Raw genomic sequence first — 25,807 nt, 5'->3', positions numbered from 1 at the left:
GCGGAGGCCCCCTGGGCCAGGGGCTCCTGGCGCCTGGGGGGGGAGGGGAAGGGGGGAGGGAGGGAGCACCCCTCGGCGGCCAGGGGGAGGCTGAGCCGCTGCACGTGTGCCCACCTGGTTCCTATTCACCTTAGGCCATCCTTACAAAAGAGGCCAGACCCCACTCACCTGAGACGCCCACCGCCTGCCAGGTCCCACCCATGGGCTCCACATTCCTTTCTCATGGAGGGGTGACAGCATGTATCCTGCCTCTTCCCTGGGTAGCACCTTGGTGCCTCTCTCTCTGCCTTTCCCAAATGGATCCTTCTCACCTGGCAGACAGCTGCTGCCAGGAGAAAGCTCAGCACTGTGGGCATTCGGGCCTCCTGTTCTCGTACACCGCGGCCTTGGTCAAGTTGCTCGAGAGTCTGACTTTATCATCTGGAAATGAAGACATCTAACACCTGTGCGCTACAATGGTTATGAGAATTAAGAATAAAATTCCCAGTTGGGTACTTCAAACAAATGACAGTGGTTACCATAGAGGCTGCTAGGCACTGCTCAGATGACCACCTGGTGGACAGCACCAGTCGTTTAATTTCCATGGGCCTCAGTTTCCTCCTCTGTAGAGTAGGGAGAATAGCACCCCTTAGGGGGGGGGTGTAAGGACCAAACAGGTTCGTCATTGTGTGTGGAGAGACTTGAATTCGATGCTGTTCAGGGCGCTGGTGGCCTTCATTCGGCAGGGGGTTGAGGACTCCTCTCTTGCCACCTGCTGGAACTGGTGAATGGGTCAGTAGAAAGGGACAAGAGAGCAAGAGAGGGGGAGGTCAGTGTCTCTGTCTGCTCTGCTGAATATTGGGACCACTGGCCATATGCACAGGACAAGGTGGACCTCCCCTGATCCCAGGCTCAGAGACCAGGGGAGGAGCATTATCCTCCCCTGACCCAGCTGAGGCAACCAAAGGACACGGAATGGCCAGGGTCTGTAGAAGATGCTCAGAGCCAGGGGCAGCTACCTGTCACCCCGGCCTTCCCCCAGCCTCCCTACAGGGTCTCCGCACCTCGGCTGGGCTGGGGGTATGGGATGCTTGGGGTGGGCCTAGGCTGAGCCTCAACCTTCCCCACCCACCCACCTGCCCCACCTGCCCCCTGACCCCTGCCAGGCGGGCTTTGGTCCTGAGCCTGTTCCCAGGTGGACCAGCAGCAGGCGCTCAGTGACTCCAGAGGCAGCTTTGTCTCTGAACACAGAGCCCCAGGAGGGGACACCAGCACAGGAGCACCAGGACCCGGCAGAGACGTGACAGGGTTCTGATAAGAGTCCCCCTGACGTGTCTGAAAATCAGGCGCGCGTCTTCCTGGCAGGGGATGCGGTTCCTGGTAATGAGCTGAGAGAGGCTGGAACGAGGTAGCAGAGGGAGGCCGGCCAACCCTTCCCCGGGAGGGGCCCGCAGATGGAAGCCCGCCCAGCCTCCTCCTGGCTCAGCTGTCTGGGGAGTCTGTCCGCCAGGGCGGGACTGAAGCCTGGAGAGAGTCTCCATGTGGGTCAGGACCTGCTGTGGACCTGGCCACGCGGCCGGTGCTCCCCTGCCCTTGGCCACACACCGCCTGCCTCGCCCCACAGGGAGTGTGCGAAGTCCCCTCCCCTTCAGCATCCTCAGCTCTCAACCCAGAGCCAGCAGCTGCGGTGATGGATGGCTCCAGTCTCCCTGCTTCAAAGCCGACTTGACCCAGTGTCAGGGAGACGTCAGGCGTCCCGGGTCCTCTGTTTAGTGGGTGTGGTGAAGGCAACGCTAGCTGCTGTAACAGGTAAACCCCGTGAGAGTAGCTGAAGGCAGCAGGCACTTATTCCTTGATCATATAAAGTCAAATTGATGGTGGTGGGGAGCTCTGCTGCTCATGGCCACTCAGGGACCCAGGGTGACAGTGGTGCCATCATCTTCCGACTAACTCCCCAGGTCACCTCAGCTTTGGAGGACCCCAAGGGTTTTTTGTTGTTGTTGTTGTTGTTTTTGTTTTTTTGCATATGTGACTTATGCCTTATTTCATTGGCCAAAGTGGGTCACAGTCCCTCTAAGATGTGAGAGGCTGGGAAGTGCCGTCCTGCTGGGCAGCAGGCTCCCCCCTCAGCCCTACCCCCAGGGAAGGGCAGCATGATCCTCCCTGGGCAAGGGAGAGGACTTTTCCCTCCAACAGCCTGTGACCCTGGATGAACTTTTTTAATGGTACCAAAGATTGAACCGAGGGGATCTAACCACACCCCCAGCCCTTTTTCAAATTTTGAGGCAGGGTCTCGCCAAGTTGCTTAGGGCCTTGCTAAATTGCTGAGGCTGGCTTTGAACTTACAATCCTCCTGCCTCAGCCTCCTGAGCCTCTGGGATTACAGGCATGTGCCACTGCGCCCTGCTGGATGAGCATTCTTGGGGCCAGTGAGTGCCCGTGTGATCTCAGACCTGGACGAGGACGCACCCTGCAGTCTGGAGCCCACGAGGGGCCTGGGTCCCACACTGTCCTAGCCTTCTCCCAGCCTCAGACTGTGCCTGGCCCACACGGTGGCTCACAGCCCGTCCTGCGACACACTTCCCTGCCCCCATCCCCTCGCAGAGTCCAGGCCTGCCCCTCCACCTTCCCGGGGGCCCAGATGAGTTGGTGGCAGAGCCTCCCCACTCCACGCTCACAGGCCCTGTGCCCTTCCCTGACCAACTTGTCACCTCAGGGCTTTTACACACGCTGTGCTCTCTGCCTGGAGCGTCCCTCCTCCACTCTCCTGCGGACTCCCGCCCTCCCTGATCCCGACCAGAGGCAGCCTTTGCCGGGGGCATCAGCCTGGATGCCTCCCAGCCCAGGAGGTGGCACCCCGGTTACAGAGGGGAAACCCAAGTCTGGGAGACGCAGGAACACAAGTGGGGTCACAGCGTGCAATGGCGGAGTCCAAGCCCAGGCCTGACCACCGCATGGGCTCCCAGCCGCTGTCTGCACCCAGCACAGCGCAGCCCATCCGCTCTCCTGGGGAAGCAGGAGTGGTTGTCCCTGAGCCGTCCCGGCACCCCCCTCGCCACCGTCCCCTGCACCTCCAAGGCTGGGGTCTGGGTGGTGATCTTTTCCTCATGTAGATCCGTCACCCTCCGACAGCCAGAGCGGGAAGCCCCCAGTTATTGTCCGTCACGGTCCCCTCCCTGCTTGCCCGTCGGGTTTTGAAAGTGACCCTGAAGCCACCGGAAAGACCCGAGAGGCGGAGGCCAGCCTTCTCCCTGTGATTAAGTCCGAGGGCTTCTTAAGGATGGGGCCGTCTGTGCCCTCCACGGACAGATGCAAGTGGGTCACCGCGCATTCCTAAAGAGGTGTCGCCAAAATCGGGTCTTTTCAGTTTCCTCAGTCACCTTCTCGGACCTTCTTTGAGAAGGACAAGTCCCCGGCTCTCCTGTCGAGCCACACGGGGTGGTGCCTCCGAGTTCCAGAACTGGCCTCCCCAGGGTCACCTGGAAGCCCTGTGGGCTCGTCTTCAGGAAATGGGCAGCGTGTTCGCTCGGCTGCAGACAGGGCGCGTCCGCAGGACCAGAGCCCGTGTGCCCTGGGTGTGCGAGTGGCGGTGGCCCTGGGTCTAACGCTGAGGCCTCCTGTGCCCAGGAAGTGCCCTCAGACACCGCCAGGGGACGAGGCTTGGCTTGCTGGGAGTGGGCGGGCTGGGCCAGTGGGGAGGGTCTCGTCCTGCCAGATCCTTCCCGCCCCTGCTCCCTTCTGCCAGATCCTGCACCTTTCATCTCCAAGGCTGGTATTATTGGTTCTGTTTGACAGGTGCAGACTCCCTACTGGCCCAGAGAGGTTAAGTCATCGGGTGGTGGTCACCCAGCTAGGAAGCCCTACAGCCAAGGTTCAGTATTGTCTGACTAGTAGCCTGTGTTTTCCCTAATAATCACAGGTGCCTCTGAAAACTCAAAGGTGACTCACAGGCACCCCCCGTGACCCAGGGACATATAAAGAGCAAACTTGCACACCTGTGAGCCCCGGCTGATTGGTAATGGACATCATCCCCGTTTCACAGAGGAGGATGGGGGCCGCAGGGTGGATGAGATGGTAAATGTGTGCAAGTATCTTTCCGGCGAAGGGAGGGAGGTAGAGAAGCTTCTGTTAGATTCTGGAAGGGGACTCTGGAGCCAGGAAAGGGAAGGCCCAGGTCTGTGTGGAGCTGGACCACCGCCCCCCGCTCCTCATGCTGGGAGTGAGTCGGTGGGTCGGCCTCGGCCGATGGAGAGGCAGCGGGTGCTCCCGGCTCCCCTGTCGCTCTCCAGGTTAATTCCGCACACGTGACTCAGAGCCTCCCGGGCAACCAGCGTCCTGCTAAGTTCTGTGAGGGTTCCAGAGGTGACCAGGCTAGGTCTCTGCCTCCCCAGGCCCCCACCTGCCGTGAGCCCGCCTGTACCAGGAGCGGAGGGGCCGGGAACGGTGCGGGGAGGATGCGTCCCCGGGGTCAGCGCAGGCTTCAGGCAGGAAGGAGCGCTGCTGGCCCAGGCAAAACAGTGAGGGTCCCGCAGAGGATCCCCGGACCCTGCGGGGAGAGGCGCCAGCTCCTTACACACAGGCAGTACCTGCCAGAGAGGGGACATGGCGACCCCAGGAAGGAGGAAGGGCCAGGCCCCACCTGGGGCTCGTGTCCAGCAGCCCACGTCCAGCCCTGGCTCCCCAGCATCGCGCTGGAAAGCCACCCAGTTGTCTAAGCCACCGTTTCCTGCTCTATGACACCGATGCTGCCATGGGACCGCGGCCAGCATTTCTGGATCTCTGGCCCTCAGCCGGTTGACAGGGTAGGGACGTCACTGTTCCCGTTATGTGGATGGGGAGACAGAGGCACAGGAAGTAGCAGACCCAGACTTGGATTCTTTTTGTCCCCAGGGCCTGGCCCTGGCACCTCCGTGTCCTGGGGGGCGCAGGGCCTCTCGGCCGCTCTTCTGGCTGTTGAGCCATGCCTGCATCTGTGCCTCTGGCTCTGCTCCTAGGCCGCGCTCTGTGATCTGTGTATGGCTCTGTGTGGCCACAGGTGGCCCCAGGGGGCATGGGAACTCTGTGCCCTGGGCCTGGGGGGCCCAGCGTGGTCAGAGGCAGCTGCAGGCTCCCCCCACAGAGCTGAGGAGGCCCTGCAGTCTGGCCGGACTCTCTGACCCATGTACCCAGGATTGGCGGCTGCCCAGCTGCGTGACCTCCGGCTGCCCTGGGGCATTAGGCAGGTCTCTTCCCCATCCCTGGGTTCTGTGGGCTCTTACCAGACCAAGACGGGCAGCTTTGCGCGGGGTCCCTCCTGGCTGTGCTCCCGCCACTCTTCCCACAGCAGACGGTCAGGCGCAGTCCCTGTGCCACCCCGACCAGTCTTCCTGAGGGTCAGTCTGGGCTCTGTCCCCATCCTCTGCCTTCCTTTTCTCCTCATTGTCCGACTCCCCTTCTGTCCCCGGAGCACATCGAGCCTCCCACCTGGGGCTTCTCTGTGCTGTCACCCCCTGTCCTGTCTCACCCTCCCCTCGGAGCACCCCGGCCTCTGGGTGCAGCCCCCTCCAGCCGCGGCTCCCCATCGGAACTGAGCCCCCGTCCCAATGCTCCCCTTCTCTGTGGCACGTGTGCAGGCAGCGAGGAGACCGCGTCTGCTCCAGTGTCCTCTGGTGCCTTCGTCCCCCACCATGACCTGGTGCGGTGGCCCGGCTCCTGTCCCCACCACGGCACTTCGGCCTGGTACACAGCCGGCATCCAAGGTACCTGGGGGGGGTGAAGGGTCTGGAGGTGACGTCCTTCCCCGAGGCCCCGCTCCTCATCTGCCAAAGAGCAACAGTCCTAGAACTGTCACGAGGATCAGAGGGACCTGTGCGAGATGGCAGTTGAACTTGAGAATTCCACGTTCCTCGAAACCTCCTCTGGGCTGTCTGCCCCAGGCCAGGACCCTGGGGCACCGTGGAGTGGCCTCCAGCACCTCAGGCCAGTCAGGAAGGCCTGCTTGCCCAGAGGCAGTGGGCGAGGGTCCCCTGTCATTCCACAGACCCCAACACTGGATCTGTGGGGTCTCCCAGTTCTGAAGACACCCCCTGCTGGGGAGAATTTGAGAAAAGGCCACAAATGACCCTAAGGATTACCTTGGTCCCAAAGTTCTCAGGAGCAAAGCCTCAGGCCAAGAGGGGGAGGGGTGCTTCCCTGGGAGAGGTGGCCTTTCATCAGAGTGGACACTGGCTCGGGTCATGGCTGGGACATTTTGCTTGGAGGAGGTTCTGCCAAGCAGAGGGGACAGCTGGAGAGGGTGGGCCACACAGACTCAGTAGTCCGGGAGAGGGAGGACACGGACGGACTTATGAAGTGATAGGGCTGTTGGGGCCTTGTGTCAGTCAGCCACTTCACAGTGACACTGCACAGCAAATGACCCCCCAGGAGTGGCCAGCAGCGAGCAGCAGCTTGTCTGGGTCCACGTCTGCCCCGTGCATGTGCTCGCTGGACCCGGGCCCACGGGGCTGCCTCTCGTGGTGACAGGCCAGAGCAGGGCAGGCCCCAGGATGCCAGCCTGTCTCACCCTCTGCCCGCGGCCTCTCCACCCATCCCCGAGCACGTCTCCTGGCCGAGCGGCATGTAGTCCCCACGGAGGAGCCAAAGCCAGTCCCAGAGAAAAGCCCAAGGTTGACGGTGCAGGGGTCTTGCCCCCAAAGAGGTGGGGAGGAGGGAAGCGTCACCTGAGTCACCAGATTTACCGGACAGGAGCAGGCCAGAGCAGGCAGGGACTCTGGGCCTCTCCTCGGGAGCTTCCCAGAGCGGTGGCTGCACTGACATCTGCTGGGACCAGGAGCCAAGAGTTTTGACACTAGCTCTTTCCCCCAGAGGTGGGGAGGGTCCTGCGACCACCCCGGGCCCCTCAACCCTGCAGCTGGTGCCCCCCACATCCTGCCTACCTCGGGGCCCACACGTCCTCGTTTGCCCAGCATGAGGCCATGCGTCCTGCCCTGCTGGGCCAGGCGTCTGCAGGGCTTCTAAAACTTGGCCACAGCCAGGGGCTTTTTCCACTGGAACTGAGCCTTAAGTTAACAGCCCTGTGCAGCAGTGAGCGCCTCCTGTATGCTGGGCGGCTCATGTTCTCCTGTTCTGAGTGCCTGCTGAGTGCTGGGGAGCACAGGGGGAGTTCTTTGTGTGCATTTGTCTGAACACATCACCATGACATTCAAAAAAGGAGTCTTTGAGGCCCAGAGAGGTCAAGTCAGTTGCCCAAAATCACACAGCCAGGAAGGGACAGGATGGGGTTGGAACCAGGGTCTGTTTGGCTCTGGAATCCATGCTCTTTCCCCTACCTCAGCTGCCTTACAGGACGCCTGCAAGACCATGTGGTCCAGAGGCTGGCTTAGGTCACAGCTGTGTCCTGCTCTGCTGTGTGACTTTGGAGGTGTCACGGCAACATGCAGGCCCCGCAGAGCTGTGTCAGGATGAAGGCAGTTCAGGGCTGTTTTCGACATCGTCAGGAGTTTTTCTAACGCAGTTTCCAGGTCAGAAGACCCTCAGCTCTTGCTTAAAAATTAACAAACACCAACACCTTACAAACGGAGCCTGTTCCCCGATCAGAGGTTCCGTGAACCGTGGCCGGCCCCGTCACACAGCCCTCGTCCAGCCGTCAGCCATGGCAGATGGCCTCTGGCCGGCTGGGCGGCAAAGCACCACAGCTTTTTGCAGAGGGTGGGAAGCCATTAGTTCCGCCAGGGCCCTGAGGTCCGGGGCTGCCCTTCCATCCCTCTGATGGCCTCTCTGGGGCGGGTCTCCACACTTGGCCTTGTTGGCAGCACACTGCCCTCGATGCTCCGCTGGCCTCCACCCCCTCAGCAGGCCCTCATTCCCGCCTTCTTGGTGCCTGGCCTGCGGGGGACACCAGGGCCCCTGGGAGAGCTAGCCCCAGCCACTGCCCCTGGGGCTCCCGGGACAGCGAAGCTCTGCTCGTGGTTACAGCAGAGGGGTGGGCAGGGGGCAGGGAGGTGCCAATAGACAAGGACAGCTTCTCCCCATCTGTGGCCGGCCTGGCCAGGTGACCAGGTGTGCCCAAACATGCCTCGCACAAGCTTCCTGTCCAGAGCACGTGGGTCTCTGGAAGGGAGAGAAACCTCCTTCTCCACAGCTGCTCGCCAGGAGCCACCTGCCCCTGGGGCAAGATCATGTGGTCCAGAGGCTGGCTTAGGTCACAGCTGTGTCCTGCTCTGCTGTGTGACTTTGGAGGTGTCACTGCAACAAGAAGAGCCTCCTCCTCCTGCGGTGGGAGACGCTATGACCGCCATCTTTGAAAAAAAAAGACCGGCCACATGGCCACGTCGGTCTCTTTGGAAATGGAGAAAAACGTGTGTTGTTTCTTTGCAGACCAAGGAACCCTCTGTGCCTACGTCATTAATTAAATGTGGCCCATTTATGCGTAGCTCTGGGATACGGTGGTAACAGGCTGTGCCTTGGGTACTTTTTTTCCCTTCTACGTGCCCTTCCCAGAGCCGGAGTGGCCAGCCTGGCCTGTTCCACTTTGCTGCTAGAACATGGCATAAAACTTCCTCAACTTCACGGTCCGCCAGTAGATACAGGCCACGTCCAGGAGGCAGGTGGCAGCTGTGGAGAAGGAGGTTTGTCTCCCCTCTATAGAGACTTTGACGCGCTCTGGATGGGAAGCTTGTGCGAGGCATGGTCTGGGCACACCTGGTCACCCTGGCCAGGCCGCCCTCAGGTGGGGAGAAGGTGTCCTTGTCTATGGGGACTAGCCCCTGAGGTAGCGAGTCAGCTCTGCCCTGGGCGTGGTCACCACTGTCACCACAAGGTGGGCTCAGCGTGTGCAGCCTGGCAGATTTCCTGACCAGCCTCGGAGCCTGCGGGCGTAGCCAGGCACTGGGAAAGTGAATGAGCCTCGGTCCCTGCGGAGCCCTCCCCGCCTGGGGCAGGGGCCAATTCTTATGAACCAGGCCACGGAGGCCCTGAAGACGGACAGCAGACAGAGAGCAGATCCAGGGAGGACGCCTGTACTGCAGGCCACGAGGAGAATCAGGAGCCTGGGGCACAGCAGCTGGAGGAGCGCTGTCCCCAGAACCCCGTGGCTGTGGGGCATGAGGAAGGAGCTGGCGGTAGGCCTGCAGGAGCGGAGTGCTCCAGGAGCGGAGGAGGAGGCAGGGCAGGGGAGAGGGAGGGGAGGCCAGAGGGGCCCTGGGGGTAACTGGAAGGACTGCATCACAGGGAGCCCCTGGGGTGCGAGCAGAGGAGTGGCAGGGGAGGGCTCAGCCAGGAGTGACTCTGAGAGAAGGAGCCTAAGTGGAAGCAGGAGGAAGTGAGAAGGGGAGGTCCGCAGGACTGGTGAGGGGCGAGCGGCAGCCGAGACCTGGCTCTGGGACCACGGTGGGCACCACGGTGGGCACCAACCCCGGTGGGGCAGAGCAGAGGCCACAGACAGAGCCCAGGGAAGCAGCCGAGGGGCTGGGAAGGAGCACCACAGTCTGGAGGAGGAGCCGGAGGACAGCCTGAGGCTGAGCCCGAGGCCGGGCCCATAGCCAGCCCCAGGCACAGCCGGCAGCCTGGCTCCTGCCCTCCGCCTTCCACAGCTCTTCCACAGCTGCCTCCCGGGCGGGCGGGACTCTGGGGCAGACTAGAGGCCAGCTGATGGGAGGCACAGGTAGAGGAACGGTGGCCTTCAGAGCGAGCTGGGGACGGGGCTCCTGTGCTGAAGGTGGGGGTGCGCAGGGGCGGGGGCAGGGGCTGGATGGCTTCTCTGGAGGGGGAGCTGGGATTTGAGCCCCAGGACGGAGATGGGAAGGGCCTGCCGGCAGCCAGCTCTGGGGGGACCCAGGAGGCAGCTCCTACCAGAGTGGGTAGAAGAGGCCGTGGGAGTGGCGCGTGGCCTGTTGGGTTGGGGACTGTGGCCCTTGGGGCTGCTTGAAGACACAACTGCAGGGTTGGCAGGAAGGGGCGAGAGAGTCAGCAGGAGCCTTGAGTCCCCTGAGCTCAGAGCCTAGTTAGAGGGGCGCAGAGCCCACGGAGCACGCAGGAGGGGAGGGCGCCTGAGCCAGAGCCCCAGGAGGGCACCGCAGACGCTGTGGGCAGGAGGTTAGGACCAGGAAGCCTGGCCCTGGGAGGTGGGCCCTGGGGAATGTGCAGGTCTGAACCTGCTGAGATGCAGGAGACACAGGGGACCCTGAGGGTGGAGTGGGCGGGCCAACCACAGGGTGCAGGAGAGCCACAGCAGGTTCTGGAGCCAGGAGAGGCAGGGTCTCAGGAGGACAGGTCAGAGGCCAAAGACTGGAGTCCGGGAGGTGGGAGGACCTTTTAAAGAGGCAGGTGCACACCCCGCTCACGGGCAGTGATGCCCTCCGAAGCAGGCACAAGGGGGACCCCTGAAGACTGGAGGGGCTGCCAGGGGCCAGGAGGCCCACACTTCTGTCCATCCTGCTTAGTTCACGGATTCCCAGCAGTGGACCTTCCATCCACAGCCCCATGCGACCCGCCCAGCAGCCCTGAGAACTGGGTCCTGCTGTCACCCATCTTGCAGATGAGGGAAACCAGGCTCGGAGGTAAAGTGTCTCCAGCCGATCGGTATGGGACACCAGAATGGGAACTTGCGTCCCCCTGACACTGAGGCCAGCCTGTCCCCGTGGTGCGAGGCGGCCTGGAGAGGCTCTCTCATGCCCAGCGGTTAGGGCAGCAGCCCGCCTTTTCCCTGGGCCAGGGGGGCCTCCCACACGCCCTTGCCCTTCCCCACTCCTGGTCCGGCCTTGGTTTCCAGGTGAGCCAGGGACCCCAGAAATAAGAACAGTGAGCAGACTTATCAAGCGCTCAGTCTGCTGAACAGGTTCCAACGCACTCATCGGCTGTGTGTGTGGCAGGTATGCACGTGACGTGTGCGTGTCCTGGGCCACCCGCGGTGGCTCTCTGGTGTCCTCACCTCATTTTACAGGTGGGGATTTCAGTTCTTAAAGCAGACGTGCTGCTGGCCCATGCTGGGACGGAACCCAGAGCTGTCCGATCCTGGGCCATGTCCTAATACACGCCTCTGCCTCCTGCCCGGCAGGAGGGGAGCCAAGTTGTCCTTTGTGATCCATGAGGTTCCAAACTGGGGCTGGGAGAGTGGCCCTCCAGCCCCAGCGAAGGCTCCCGGCTGCTGTGTGGTCTGTGTTGGTCCTTTGCCCACGAGCCAGGGGCCTGCTGACTAAAGGACCTGTCTCTCACCCCGACTGGGAGCTGCCCCAGGCAGCAGAGAGGGTGGAATCGGGGCAGGGCCTTCTCTCCTGCCTAGCCTGGCCTCTGGGCAACCTCTGGCCTGAAATGAAAGGCTCCCCAGTAAGTGGCTTTCTGGACGTGAGCCCAGCTATGTGCTGGGGTAGGATGCGGGGGGAAACCAACCACAAAAATGATCCAGGTGCCCAGAGCAGGGGCAGGACCTTGCCAACAAACCTCAGCAAGCCACTTCTCAGCCGGCCACCTCAAGTGTCCCCGGAGATGTCACAGGGCAGAGCTGGTCACGAGGAGCCCTGGCTGCCCTCCAGGCCTGGCCCGGGGAACAGAAGCCCTGTGGAATCAAAACACAATCAGCCAGGGCAGGATTCAGAAATCAGATCCTTGGCCGCCCCTCGAAGAACCACCGCGGAGACTTCTGGCCCCACTGGAGCTGACTGGCGTGGCGGGCGGTGGGCAGTCAGAGCCAACGCTGTCTGCAGAGCTCCAGAGGCCACGTGTGCGGCAGGGAGCCTGCACTGGCTGGGCCTGGGCCGGGCCTCCTTCAGCCTAATTTTGGATGCATCCCCTTCCCTCCCTGGGGGCCTCAGCTGTAAGATGAAGGGGTGACATAGCAGGAGCTCAAAGTCCCTCCAGGCCCTTAAACCCTCAGGTCCGCAGCCCTGCGGGGTAGCAGGAGACCCTTGCTATACAGCTGGGGTGTGGCAGGCTGGGGCCAGGGGCTTGCTGCAGCCTTGCTTTGTCCCTCAGCTCCCTGTCCTGAGCCCCTCCAGAGGGTAGTCCTTCCCAGGACCTCATGGGTCCCTGACACTTGTGGGAGAGGCGGCAGGGACAAACCAGGAAAGGCGCCCCTGTCTGGCTTTGGAGTGTTTCCTGCCAATCCTGGAGGTGGGGGCGACTGACCTTCTAGAAGTTCACTTCAACCTAATACCTAAGCCAGCTAAGAGGAGAGCCATGACTGCGCCCCCGTCACCTACCCTCCCGGGGTCCCCTCCTGCCAGGGCCAGCCCCCCTTCCGGGGATGCATTCTCTCACCCTCGACCTCCTCTTCCTCCCAGCCTCCTCTCTTGGGGTCCCTTCCAGGCCGTGCCCGTGGTCAGCGCTTGCCTGGCCACGGCTGGGTTTCAGGATTCCCTGTCTGCAAAGCCCACACAAGTGGGCAGTTAGGGAGGCGCCCGGGAGGGAGCCAGGTGCCAGCTGAACCCAGAGACACCCAAAGCCTGCCGGGAGTCCAGCGGGCCATCGGCTCTGCAGTTCCAGGAGGGCAGAGCCTGTGACTCAGTGCTTTCGACCTCTGCAAGGAGGTCACTGTGGGGACAGTTACAGCTCTTAGGCCCCCGTGTCCCCAGGTCATGTATCCATGGATTCAACCAACTGCAGGTGAAACTGTGTGGGAAAAAAACCGACATCTGTCCTGAACGGACTGATTTTTCTCCCCTAAACAATGCGGTACAATGCATTTACGTCCCGTTTGCACGATACCTAGAGGTGATCTCCGTGTGCGGGAGGTGGGCAGGTCAGGTCATATGCAAATATCGCACATTGTATCTATTATGCCATTTTATATCAGGGGCCTGAGCATTCGCAGATTTTGATATCCAAGGGGAGTTCTGGAGTCAGTCCCCACCAGGAAACCAGGGGACAACTGTACTCTGGTCCCCAAAGGAAATTTCTACCGCCTGCAGTGACTCGGCTGTCAGCTGTGAATGCGAGGCAGCCACCTCTTCTAGGAGCCCCCAGAGGGCACCAGGCCGGCGCCTCTGGGTGTGGCAGGTCCCCCTCCTTGTTCTCCTGCCTCCTTCACAAAAGGAAAACTCCTTCACAGTTATCTCAACCTTTACTGCCAGGAGAGTCTCACCCAGCGGCAGGGACAGCTGCGTAGCCTCCTTGTGTAGTCGCTGTCCTATGGCGAGAGTGACCATGAGGTTTTTGTTTTATGCCTTTGATTGAAGTCTTTGCCCAACTTCCTTTCTTAAAAAAATGGAAATGAGTTTATGCCTTTAAAAATAACCTGCGAGGCCAGGCACAGGGCGCACGCCTCTAATCCCAGTGGCTCGGGAGGCTGAGGCAAGAGGATCACAGGTTCAAATCCAGCCTCAGTAATTCAGCGAGGCTGTAAGCAACCTAGTGAGACTCTGTGTCCAAATAAAAAAGTGAAAAAGGGCTGGGGATGCGGCTCAGTGGTTGAGCACCTTTGGGTCCAGTCCCTGGTACCACCACCTCCAACAACAACAACAGTAATCACAAATAAGCCACAAACTAAAGAAATGAACACCCGCAAGCCCAGCGCTCGGATATTCAGGTATTCCCCGGGGCACACCCTGCCTGGCCGCGTGGTGCACACACACTTGACACTTTGGTTTACAATAAAGAGATCACACTGCGGCTCTTCTTTCTTTCTTACCTAAGAGATGCCAGGGCTTCTCTCCCAGGAAATAAACAGTCCACTTCACTGAGCGGGTGGCTGCCTGGTGTCCCGCTGTAGGTTCAAGTTACCATTTGTGACCCCTCCCTCCGCTGCAGGACCTGGAGCCCCCCACATGCAGTCCTGCAGCACCCCATTAGCGTCTGCACCGTCCTCCTTCCTTCAGGACTAAGCAGGCAGGGGGATGAGGTCCCGGGACAGACACGCTTGTCACGGTCTGTGTCTGCCACGCTCAGCAGAGCAGAGCTGTGCCCGACCGGCCCTGAGGTGACTTGCTGACCCACAGAGGAGTGGACTGAGGTCTGGCTCGGCCTGGCACCTGGTCTCCCACCCCCGCCTCTGCAGGCCCCACCAGGAAGCAGCTCACAGGGAGACACTGGGTCCCAGCCTCGCCTTTGCTGGGGACACTGGAGATCCCCCTGGGTCATGCCTTGGAGTCTGCCTGGGCATGAAGGAGGGCTGGGACCATGGCTTGTCTGGTTGGGGGTGGAAAGGACGAGAGCGACCCAGTTCACATCTTCGTTTCTGCCCGCAGGCGGCCTCAACGGGGCGACCATCATCGACTCCCTCGACACCCTCTACCTCATGGAGTTGAAGGAGGAGTTCCAGGAGGCCAAGGCCTGGGTGGAAAACTGCTTCCACCTGAATGTGGTGAGTCGAGGCCCTCAGTATTCAGGCCAAAGGGGTCCTGCCCATCAGCGACCAGTTCCACCCTGAGTCTCTGACCCAGAGATGTCAAGGGCCTTGCCCAAGGCTGCACAGCAGAACAGTCCCAGAGTCAGGACTGTAGAGGACTCCATGCTGAGTCCAGCCTTGAGGTGGGGACATCTCCCTGGTCTGGCATCCTTTCCTGGGAGGTAAGATGCTATGGCCATCCCCCTCCTCCCCACGAGATGGGCTCTTACTTCTCTGGGGAGTGTTGCTTCTACCCAGGCTGTTCTAGGGCTGAATCTGTCACTCAGGGCAGCAAGGTAGACGTGGCTTTATGGGGGGCATGTGGCCAGCTCTCTGGATGGGTGTGGCGGGGCAGCCAGTCGGAGGGCCGCAGCCAGGCCCAGGACCCTCGTGGTTCCCATTCTCAGGGGCTCCCCTGGTCAAGGCCAAAAGCCTCCTGGAGAGGATGGCACTGTGTCCAGACGGCACGAGAGCCCTGAAGGCCAGGCCTGGCCCGTAGATCTCCCAGCCCAAACTAACGCAGCGGCCGTGTCCCAGGGGTCTCCACTCACCGCAGCGGAGCCACGTGCCAGAACCTGGGGAGTGAGAGGCAGATGGAAGGGGAGCAGGAGTCACAGCCCTACGCGCCTCAGCCCAACAGCACGCGGCTCTGCCTCGGGAGGGGCCAGCTCGCTAGCACAGGCTGGGTGGGGACATCTGGAAGTGGCCTGAGCACATGCTCCCGTTCCCCTGCTCCCCCCTCTGTGGACTGGAGTGATGTAGGGACATCTGGAAAGCTGCCCAGGGAGCCGAGGGTCCTGGGCACACCCAGGCAGCCTGGGAGTATCCCAGAAGAAAGCCAGGCAGGGTCACCTCTTTGAACGGTGGCTTGTTCATCTGACCTCACAAACACTGAGGCTGAAGAGAGCTGGCTTTGCCCACGCTCGTGGCCACCGGTGATAAACTGTGGTGCAGACAGCTGCCTCCCAGAGCCCTGGGGTCAAGGAAGGTGGCCACAGGCTCCGCTCTGAAGGCCACGCCCTGCTCTGGGCACACTTGCCCGCAGCACCGAGTCTCCCAGCCACCCTCTCTGGGAGGCGCCGCAGCCTGTTTTGCAGATGAGGAGACCGGGGCAGGGAAGGGGGATTGTCTCGCCGCCGTGTTAGGGGGTCGTGTGGGATGTTAACCCAGACCTGGTCCTTGGCGTGGAGTCTCCAAACCCCTGATTTGCAGTCCCAACGTGATGGAGACAGCTGTGGGTGTGTCCCGCGCTCTCAGGAGCAGAGGTCTGAGAAATTGCAGGCCACGCCTCTGCCTGGCACCTCCCACTCAGCCCCAGTCGGGAGTTTAGAGGCGACAGAGCTTTATCTCCCCAGTTGCTTCGGGCCTCTCTCCGTCAAGCCTAATCCCCTCAGCAGAGATTACTGCTTATACCAATTTGTCAAAAAAAAAATTGTAGACAGAGCCCTCGGCTTTGAGCCACCCGAAGACTAAATTTTATTTGAAAACCTCAGGACAGGAAAATGACAGAAGGAGCAGGAAACAGGCACTCATGCTTCACAAGTCTTTGCCATCTCCCTGGCTGGCTGTGGTGGGGAGAGGGGATGCAAGGGAGGGTGGGATGGCAGCTGCTTGGGGCTCATGGGGCTGGTTTGGGGGTCCATGGGTCAGGCTGGTGGCCTCGTGGCATAGGTGGCTGATAAGGGTTATCAGTGACTTGCAGATGTGGAAACTAAGACTCACGTCCCTGAGCCACTGAAGGGGGTGCTGGGCCTGACTCCTGACCCCGTGGTTCTCCTGTCACTAGTTGTCACCAGGGCTCAGCCACACCTGCCTGGGCCTCCCTCCGTCCTCTCTCAGCCCGACGTGGTCTCTCCGTTCTTTAATGTTTCCCATGAGTATTTGTGGAATCGGTGTTGAGGCCCCCAAGACTCCTCCCAGGCTGAGGCTGCCTTCAGAGGAAGCCGCTGGAGACCCCTGTGTGGCCCTGACCAGTCTTGCCGAGACCCGGCGTTCTGAGAAGGCAGCGTGACCGGGCAGTGCCCAGCGATGCTGGCACGCTCAGTCCCGGACAGCCCCAGCTGATTGCCAGAAAGCCTTGGGAGGCAGCCAGGGTGCCGGCCCCCACCGTGGGGGCAGACGGGGAAACCAAGGCTCAGAGACAGGACAGGGTCACACAGCTGCTGAGTGGCCACTGGAATGAGCCCTCAGGACCCCCCCCCCGGTGCCCTTCCCACTGGACAGGGTGTACCCATGCTGGCCTCTCCCACCCCTGTCCTGGAGAGAGCCACTTAGCTCTGCAGCTTTGGGAACATCGGTTCTGAGACTCAGTTGTCCCATCCTCAAAGTGGGTCAGCACCTTCCCAAGTCACGGCAAGGACTGACGGTGTGTGGACAGGACACCAGCGCGTCTCACTCCTTCCAAGATGGCCGGGGTGGGGGACCCGCCTTCTGTCCCCAGGGGCTCACTCCTGTCCTCACTCACGCAGCCCCCCGCCCTGCCAGCATCGAGGCTTCTGGGGCCTCTCAAAGGAAGGGACGTGCTTCACTGGCGAGCTTGGCGTCCTCGGGACCAAGACGGTCCGACAGCTGCCGTGTCCTCACATCTGCTGGAGCTCTGGGGGCTCCTTTGCTCACTGCTGCAGCCCCTGGGGTCAAACCAAGAGATGAGGAGCCTCCCGGAGACCCAGGGCCTTCGGAGCACTGCACCGTGGCTTCAGCCGGGCCAAGACGAGAGGCCCCCGAGGGCAGGCCCCGCGGTTCTGTGGAGCCACGAGCCCCTGCACTCGGATGTGGCTCATCCCAGGGCCCACTTGGGGGCCCCACTGTCGGGTGCTGGACAGTATTATCTTCTCTGGTCCGTGGCTGCCAGCCCCACGCAGCCCTTCCCTCCTCCTCAAAGCGAGGACTGCCCCACCCTCGGAGGCCTCAAACCCGTACCCAGAGCGTTGGGAGATCCCTCCCCACTTCCCAGTGCACCCAGAGGTGCTCAACTACCGAGCCACATCCCCGGACCTTTTTACTTTTTATTTTAAGTCACTTAGGGCCTCGACAAGTTGCTGAGGCTGGCCTTGAACTCATGATCCTCCTGCCTCAGCCTCCTGAGCCACTGGGATTGCAGGCGTGCACCAGCGTAGCCTGTGAGTTTTTGGTCACAGGGAGGACTTGACAAGGGTTGTTTTAAAACCATAGGAGGTCAGCAAACTGGGCTGTCCCAGCTCCAAGGTGACAAGACACCAGGAGCTATTGCTTAGGGTCTTGAGTCTCATCTGTCCAGAATAAATGACATTAAAAACTGTCTTCCCTCCATGTCTGAGGACATTGGGCCTGAACCCCCGCAGGTGCCTAATTCCATGGATGCTCAAGCCCTGATAGAAAATGGCGTGGTGTATGAGTGAACCCATGACCACCCTCATTCCTTGTAACACTTAATACAATGTTAATGCTGTGTCCACTGTGACATGTAGGGAATGATGACAAGGGACAAAAGTCTGTATGTGTTCCATACAGATGCATATGTTTTTAATATTTTTCACCTGCAGTTTGTGGATTCCATGAACACACAACTGCAGATATGGAGGCTTCTTTTTTTAGTAAAGATTGCACAAGCCAGGCATAGTGGTGCACACCTGTAGTCCCAGCTGCTCTGGAGGCTGAGGCAGGAGGATGGCTTGAGCCCATAAGTTAGAGGCCAGTCTGGGCAATCGTGAGACTCCCCGTCTCAAAGAAAATCAATATTTTTTTAATTTCACAGAAAATAGATAAACCAAAAGAAGAATCTAAAGCTTGTCCATAAGTTTACCCCTCTGAGAAGAATGTTATTTATATTTTGGTGTATTTCCTTTCTTTTTTTAATACATCCACATATGAATAATTTTTGAAGTTGAAACACACTGTTTTCCTCTAAGCATGTTAAAAACCCTTTCTTTGCCATGTGTCCTCGGACAGCATCGTCTCGGTGGCTGCGTGGCGCTCCCTGACATGAAAGCCATAATTCAACCACCTGCCCAGACCTGGGTGTTCCTGTCCCCGAGCTATTCTAAACAGTGCCAGAGTAAATAGTCGTAAAGTTAAATCTTTGCAACGCTCTTGATTATTTATTCCTGTAGAATAAATTGCTGGGAGAGAAACTGCCGCGGCAGAAGGTCACGGGCCTTTTGAGTCACCCTGGACTTTCAGAGGGACGGTTTGGCGCCTCCGGCAGGACCTAAAGCCTAGGAGCTTCCTGCATGTGGGTGGTGGGGACAGGGGTCCCGCGCCCTCCATCCCTGTGTCTAATGGAAACAGTGAGCAGACGCAGGTCACACTGCCATCCCCCGCTGTGACACTGTGTCCACAGAGTGGGCGGCACTGACCATTGGTGACCGCCCCACCTGCCGGGTCTTTGTGTGGACAGGGAGGCGACCCCCAGAGCAGCCGACTGCTTTCCTTCCATCTTCCCACTACCTCTAATCAGAGGGACAGTCCTTCCTCCCAGCCCGGACCCTGTGGCGAACGCTGTCCAATGGTTAACTTTCCTCTCACCCCACACCCCCACGGGGCCGGTCCTTTGCGGGTCCAGGCTGCCACCTGGGCTGGCTGCCTGCAGAGTCCAGGAGCGTCACCTCCCCATCTGGGCCCGCAGCCCGGGGAAGGCGCACCCTGCGGCAGTGGCCTCCTGGAGTGACCGCCCGCCCTCCTGACGTGATGCCCGTGGTCCTGTCGCCCAGGTGTTCCGCAGCAAGGCCATCCAGCTCGGGGAGAAGCTGCTGCCGGCCTTCAACACGCCCACGGGGATCCCCAAGAGCGTCGTGAACTTCAAAAGGTAGGACGCCCTGTCCTTGCCCACGCTGGGCCTCAGGTGCCGTGGCAGCTCGCCCACTGTCTGAGCCTTGTCTGGGGGGCAGTCTGGTGAGGCGGCCTCGGGGCAGTTGGCAGACAGAGGGAAGTGGGTTCCTGGCCGTCACCTGTATCCCATCTGTTCTTCACAGATGTGGAAACTGAGGCCCAGGGAGAGGGCAGTGCCAATCTTGGAAGTCAAAGGAGTCCGTGGCCTGGTGACATCTACCTTAGCCAAGGACTTTCCTAGGCAGGTGTCTGTCACCCAGCCTGGTGCTCAGGTTCAGGCCGCCCGGAGCTGACCTCTCCCAGCCGTCTCCAGGTCGGCCCAGACCCTCGCTGCACCTCATCCCCCTCCCTGGGGCAGGTGCCCAAAGCTGCCAAGGGGTCTCAGGACCCTGGCTCTCCCCAGGACAGAACCGTGCTCTCCAGGGGCCCCAGGCCCTGTCCCTGTGCTGCGAGGGTCCATCCTGAGGCCCTCTGACACACCCAAACGGGAGGGAGGCTGTGGCCGCTCCGTCCCCCAGGCCCCACCCCTTCTCCCGAGGGGAGCTGTGGTCTCAGGTGCTCGTCCCCACGGAGCTCAGCCACCGCACCCCAGCCCAGGGCTCCCCACCCCGTCCTACCCCTTCTCCAGCTGTGCCCAGAGGAGAGGCCTTGGCGTGCTAAGTGCCCTCACCGACTGTCCTCTGTGGGGGAGCACCCCTGGGGGCCATCAGGCCAGGGAGGGACCGTCAGGGCCGATGGATGCTCGGCTCCGTGCCAGGACCGACTCCCCAGAGCTGATGCTGGGACCTCAGCTCGGCTTCCTCTTGCACAAACACTGATCCTGGAGAGACGCGGCCACTGTCCCTCGGCCCCCTCTGCCTGGGTCTGGACTGGACCTGTGCTCCGCCTCGGGGCCCAGCCCTGGCCTGCTCGCTGACCCAGCCCCTCAGCACAGCCCAGGCCACACGGACCCTGGGTCCTGGCCAAGGAGGCGCCGGTGCTTCCAGCCGCTGCCGGGCATCTCCCCTTCCCGGGCTTCCCTCGTTTTCTGGGCAGGAGTCTGTGGGTGAAAACGGGAGAGTGACCGGGATGCACGTGGCCAGTGCTGCTGGTGCTCCTTGGAGAGGGCCTGCTGGTGGGGGCTGGACCCCACTGCCGCCCTGCCCTGGGCGGGGCTCTTCGTGGGGAGCTCAGAGAGGGAGGCCTCGCCCCGCACTCCAGGCAGGGGACGGCCATCGCCCAGGCAGGCCTGGGAGACGGGGCAGAGCCGGCCATGACCAGTAACCCACATGGACCACTGGACTATCTGGGACGTGACAGTGGCCAGTCCAAGGCCTTCTGTGGCCGAGTCCACCTCTCACTGTCTCTTTCACGCAGAGCCTCATACATCAGCCCCACTGCCCCCCCCCCCGCCCCGTACAAATCGTAAAGGCTCAGACTCACAAGCCAGCCTTTGTCACGGGCACCACGTCCACATGTGGGCACACGCACCCACATGCAAGTGCTGGCCTCTTCTGCCACACCCGCGTGTACACATCTTCATCATTGCAAATAGCTACTGGGCATTCACTGTGTGTCAGGCACGATGCCAGCACGTGACGTGGATTCCTGAATCTCTCAGCAACCACATGGATCCCATTTTTCCAGCAAAGAAACTGAGGCTCAGAGAAGTATGGCAATTTACCTGAGGTTACACAGCAGTCAGATGAAGTTAGAATTAAAATCCAGTTTTCTCTGGCTCTGGGGTTAAGGATTACCCTTAAAGTAGGAACTTTAGCCAGGGTGGGCGGGGGGCATTGTGGAGTAGCCCCATTTGCCAGGGGAGGGGACACAATACCTGAGCTTACAAGGCTAGAAGAGGAGGGCAGAGCTTCCTCCTGGGCACTTGGCTCACAGGGCTGACCCGAGGACACCCTGATCTCTGGGATGCTGCCCAGAGCACATGCCTTTAGGGCGCAAAGTCCTTAAGATTTGGATTTGGATCCAGCTTCACCTGCTCTACTCCTTGCTGTGTGACCTTAGAAAAGTGTCTCCCAGCTGGGCGTGGTGGCACACGCCTATCACCCCAGCGACTCGGGAGGCTGAGGCAGGAGGATCAGAGAGTTCAAAGCCAGCCTCAGCAACTTAGCAAGGCACTTAGCAACTCAGCAAGACCCTGTCTCTAAATAGAATACGAAAAATGGCTACAGATGTGGCTCAGTGGTTAAGTGCCCCTGGGTTCAATCCCTGGTACCAAAAAAAAAAGAAAAGGGTCTCCCCCTTTGAGCTTAAGTGTTTCTGAAGTTGGATGTGAAGGTACAATAAGATAATCACAGCCACCTGGCCTGGATCAGGAATTTTTTAAATTGTTGATGGACCTTTGTTTTATTCATTTATATGCGGAGCTGAGAATCGAACCCAGGGCCTCACACATGCCAGGCAAGCGCTCTGCCACTGAGCCCCAGCCCAGCCCCCCCAGATTAGGAATTTATGAACAATGGTAATAAGTGACAGAAGATCCACATGTGCACAATCCTATGGTGATAAAAGGACAATAAGAACGTGCGTGATTCATACCTCACATGACTCTGAGGCACGGGCCCAGGATTTAAGGGAGGAGAAACAGGCCTAGGAAGGGAGCCCACCTGCTTGAGGGCACCACCTGGGACTGAGGGGACCAACTTTTGAAGCCAGGCAGGAGAGAGGAAAGTCACCAGCCACCTGCTCGTCCCACCCAGGCCGGGCCCTACCTGTGCACCAGGAAACCCCACCACAGGAACCCTGGTGGCCCGGTCAGCAGGAGGGGCAGGAGGGAAGGTGGGAGGCCCAGGTGGACCCTCGGGAGGCCAGGAAGCCCCCACTCGTCAGGAAGCCCTCTGCTGAGCTCCAAGCTAGAACAAGATGTCACCTGGCCTGGGGTAAGAGGAACAGAGAGGACAGGAGGGGACAACTCCCTCTTTCCCTCCAGGGCATTTGGAGACCATCTGAGGGTAGATGTCCCAGAGGACCACAGTGTGAGCCCCACCTCCGCACCTCGTGGCTCTGACCATGGACCTCCCCTTCCCGCTGGGGTCTTCATTTCCTCCTGGGGACTAATGAGGCTTCACCTGTGGGTCTTAAAGGGGTCATGATGCAGATGGCTCAGGTCAGCGCCCAGCATGCCACGGGGGCTCAGTAAGCTGGAACAAAGTGTCCCCTCCTGTTCTGTCCTCCCTCTCCTCCCCACCCCCGCCCCATGTCAGGGAAATGCCCAGGGAAGCCACAATGGGACTCAGGGGGTAGTTGTCTCTGCATTTGTTGAGGTTCCCTGACCCCAGAGATCTCGAAACCCAAGGCTTCCCTCTGCTCCCAGCAGCTGAGAGGTTGTGAGCTTCCCTGCCATCCCCAGAAACCACCCAGGTCCAAGACCAGGGCTTAGAGAGGAGAAGGACCGCCCCGGGGGAGCCCCAGCCCCACCCCGTTGGCAGACAATGACCTCCCCATCCCTATCCCTTCCCAAGTCATGTCCCTGGGAAAAAAAAAAAGGACAGGTAGGGTCCAATTCCTGGCTCCCGTCCTCCACAGGATCCCTGAAGAGTCCCCAGGCCCCTGGTTATCCTGAAGGTCCAACAGGTAGATAACCACAGGACATAGGGGACTGAGGCCCTGGGAGAGGAGACCGCTTGCCCAGTGTCACGGTTTAGATGTCCTCAGAAGGTCGTGTGTGAGACGAGAGCATAGAGGTGACATGATGGGGTCAGGAGAGCCTTGCCCTGGTCAGTGCGTGGATCTTCCTGAAGGGACCCCCTGGGTCCAGCTGCAGGCAGGCCCGGCAGGGCTGGCGGAGGCCGGTGGCTGGGATGTGCCTCTGGATATATTTTGTCCTGGTGAGTGGCGCTCTCTCTCTGCTTCCTGACGGCCATGTCCTGAGATGTTTTCCTCTGCCACACCCTCTGCCATGATGTTTTGCCTCATCTTGGGACCAGAGAAAGGAAGCCGGCCGCATTTGAACAGAGACCTCTGAACCCGTGAGCCCCAAATCAACCTTTACTCTCCCACGTGGTCCTTACCAGCTCTTTGGGTCACAGCAGTAAAAACACTGACTCCAACTCCAAGGCCACCCTCTTCTGCACCCTCCTCCTCTCCTAATCCCCACCAAGTCTCAGGCCCAGAGACCGAGCAGGAGGTATCCTCCGTCCCCGGTGGAGGAGTGTGGGGACCGAGGTGCCCCATGCTGACCGGGTTTCCAGCACACGCTGGGACCTGCACCCGGCTCCTGACCCCAGGGAGGAGGTTAATGGTTAACCCGAGCTTCAGGTCCCAGCTGCTGCGCTCGCGGGGTGAGCTCAGGCAGGTGACATAGTGCCCTCTACCTGGTTCCTCAACCACGGAAGGGCAGCGGTGAGGACTGACTGAGCCCTTGCTCCGCCGCGGCTCGGGAGCCTGCCCGGCTGTCGGGGCCGCTTGGCGAGCTGGAGGGCCACAGCGCGGCTTCCCTGCGGGGTTCAGGAGGAGCACATGGTCAGGCGGAGGAACGTCCACTCCCACCCCAGGCTTCCCCCAGCCCCACAGCTCCAGGGTCATGGCCATACCAGGAGCTGACCATCACGTGGAGGTCCCAGGAAATTCCACACCAGAGCCAGTGTGTGTCCTGGAGCGGGACCGACAGAGTGGGGAGAGGGGGGACCCAGGTGGGGTCCCTGCCCTGCATCTGCCTCCTCCAGACCCAAGCCCGGCACCTCCGTTTTCCCCCCAGCGATGGGAGAATGCTCCGTGGGATCTTAGCGCGTCCTGACGACTTTGTCAATGTCACCTGCAAATTTACCCTACCTGAGTGCCAGATCTCGGACCCCCAAGTCTCACAGGGGCTGCTTGATGATAGAACCCGATATTTAGAGTCAGTCGGGCCTGGGTTCAAATGACCTTCGGCAAGTCACCTAACCTCGCCCACTACATTGTCCTCGTCGACAAAACGGGGCCAGAGAGATTCAGTGGGATTACGTAGCGCAGTGCCGGCCACACTGCAGGTGACCCCACCCCAAGGTGCCGCCTGGCCCGCAGGGGTGACCGTGGCTGGTTCTGTGTTTTCAGGGGGAACTGGGGCTGGGCCTCCACGGGCGGCAGCAGCATCCTGGCCGAGTGTGGGTCTCTGCATCTCGAGTTCCTGCACCTCACCGAGCTCTCTGGCAACCAGATCTTCGCAGAAAAGGCAAGTTGCCCCTCTCCCCCCAAGACAGCACCCCCTCTTCTCCCCTCAGAGAGCAGAGGCCAGTGCCAGGAAGGAGCTGTGCCCCGACACATGCCGGCTTGGGCACAAATCTCTGAACTGTGAAATCTGGAGAAAGTACAGTGGGAACCCGGGCTCGGCCTCGCCTGGGCAGGAGCTGGCCACTGGCGCACCGCCCCCTTTCCAGGGACGTTTAGCTTTTCCAAGTGCGATCCTCTGCACTCCCTCCCAGACGCCCAGCTGGCTCTCACTGACAGCAGCTGGCAAGAGATTCCTGTCCCCGGCCGACGCCCACAGTGTCCCTCCTCACAGCTCTCAGCTATCCAAGGCCACAGGGTATTGAGAGGTAGCATCCAGGCCAACGTCCAGTCCTGACAGTGACCCGCACCTGGCCCTTCTGGAGAGCCCTCAGGAGGGGTCCTTCCTCAGTGCTGCAGTCCCCACTGGAAGTGCCCCTGTAGGTCTGACCCTATACCCAAAGAAAAGTGGGCACGCACACACACTCAGGTGGCACTCAGGCTGTGACAGCTCTGACCCCTTCTGAGTCCCCCGGGGAGATGGAAGCCCTGCCTGCCAGAGTCCTCCAAAGTCCTCAAGGATGGCCTTTTGGGGCCCCCCACTCCCCAAACCTCTAGAATGTCATCCTAGTAGACTGGCAAGGGGATGGGAGGTGACAGAGTGGCACTTCTCCCTGGTGGCTTTCAGGGTGGAGTCACCAGCTGGCCTCAGAGCATCACCTGGTGCTGGAGTCTGCATGGTAACCCACACCCATGCGCTCCTGGGTGCCAGGTTGGGGACCACTGCTGACTCAGCGTGTCCTGGAGACGGGGGAAGGGAGCTTCTCAGCCCCTTGATGGCTGCCCGTGACGGGCGCTCACCACCACCCTTAACCCACCTGCTGCCGTCAGAGACGCGCTCCTCCTGTTGAGCCTGTCTGCCAGGAGGGCCCTTGAGCGCTCCTGGGATGCGCCCAATCCCATCCCGAGGCTCTGGCTTCCCGATCCTTTTCCCACCTCAGGGCCTTGCACCAGCCTCCCGGCTCCCAGGGCCCTTGAGCCAGGCTCCTCCAGGAAGCTCTGACAGCTCGGGAGGAGCCGAGACAGGAGCTCACGCTGGTGGGGATCCTCTGGGATGATTGCTGCCAGTGCCTGAGCACCTGCTGTGTGCAGAGCAGCTGTGCCCCCTCTGATCCCCTCAGGAGCCCTGGGAGGGAGATCTCTCCACTNGCCACGGTGAAGAACCGTCTGCAGCTAAAAGGCTTCTCCCGTGGCTCCACACCGTCTGGATTAATCTATTAGCAGGCCCCAGTGTCGTCCCTGAGGGTCTTTCCCAGAGGATCTTGTGCTGGGTGGGACTTAAAGCCCTGCCAGAGAGCAGCCACCCAGGAAGAAAGTCCTAAATTCTGCCTGTCACCCTTGCCTTGCGCAGCCCCAAAGGCTGGGATCCAGCCCCCGCCCGCTGCAGCCGGGGCAGCCTCGGCTGGGTGTGGCTGTGTAGTCACCATCTCCTTCCATCTTGGACTCAGCCGCTGCTCCCTGGAGCACAAGGACGTACAGTCAGTG

General features: G+C 60.6%; 1 protein-coding gene across 1 annotated transcript in view; it reads left to right on the top strand.

Moving 5' to 3' along the window:
- Window positions 1-25,807, top strand: part of Man1c1 (mannosidase alpha class 1C member 1) — a 112,442-nt gene that overhangs the window by 70,554 nt on the left and 16,081 nt on the right. The window contains exons 3-6 of the mRNA XM_048782707.1: window positions 14,136-14,251; window positions 15,381-15,428; window positions 18,940-19,058; window positions 24,110-24,227. Of these exons, the coding sequence (XP_048638664.1) occupies window positions 14,136-14,251; window positions 15,381-15,428; window positions 18,940-19,058; window positions 24,110-24,227 (401 nt within the window). The remainder of the gene's footprint in view (window positions 1-14,135; window positions 14,252-15,380; window positions 15,429-18,939; window positions 19,059-24,109; window positions 24,228-25,807) is intronic.

Source organism: Marmota marmota, unplaced genomic scaffold (genome assembly GCF_001458135.2).
Source record: "Marmota marmota marmota unplaced genomic scaffold, marMar, whole genome shotgun sequence".
NCBI classification, from domain to species: domain Eukaryota; kingdom Metazoa; phylum Chordata; class Mammalia; order Rodentia; family Sciuridae; genus Marmota; species Marmota marmota.
This window is presented reverse-complemented; position numbering and strand designations above follow the sequence as displayed.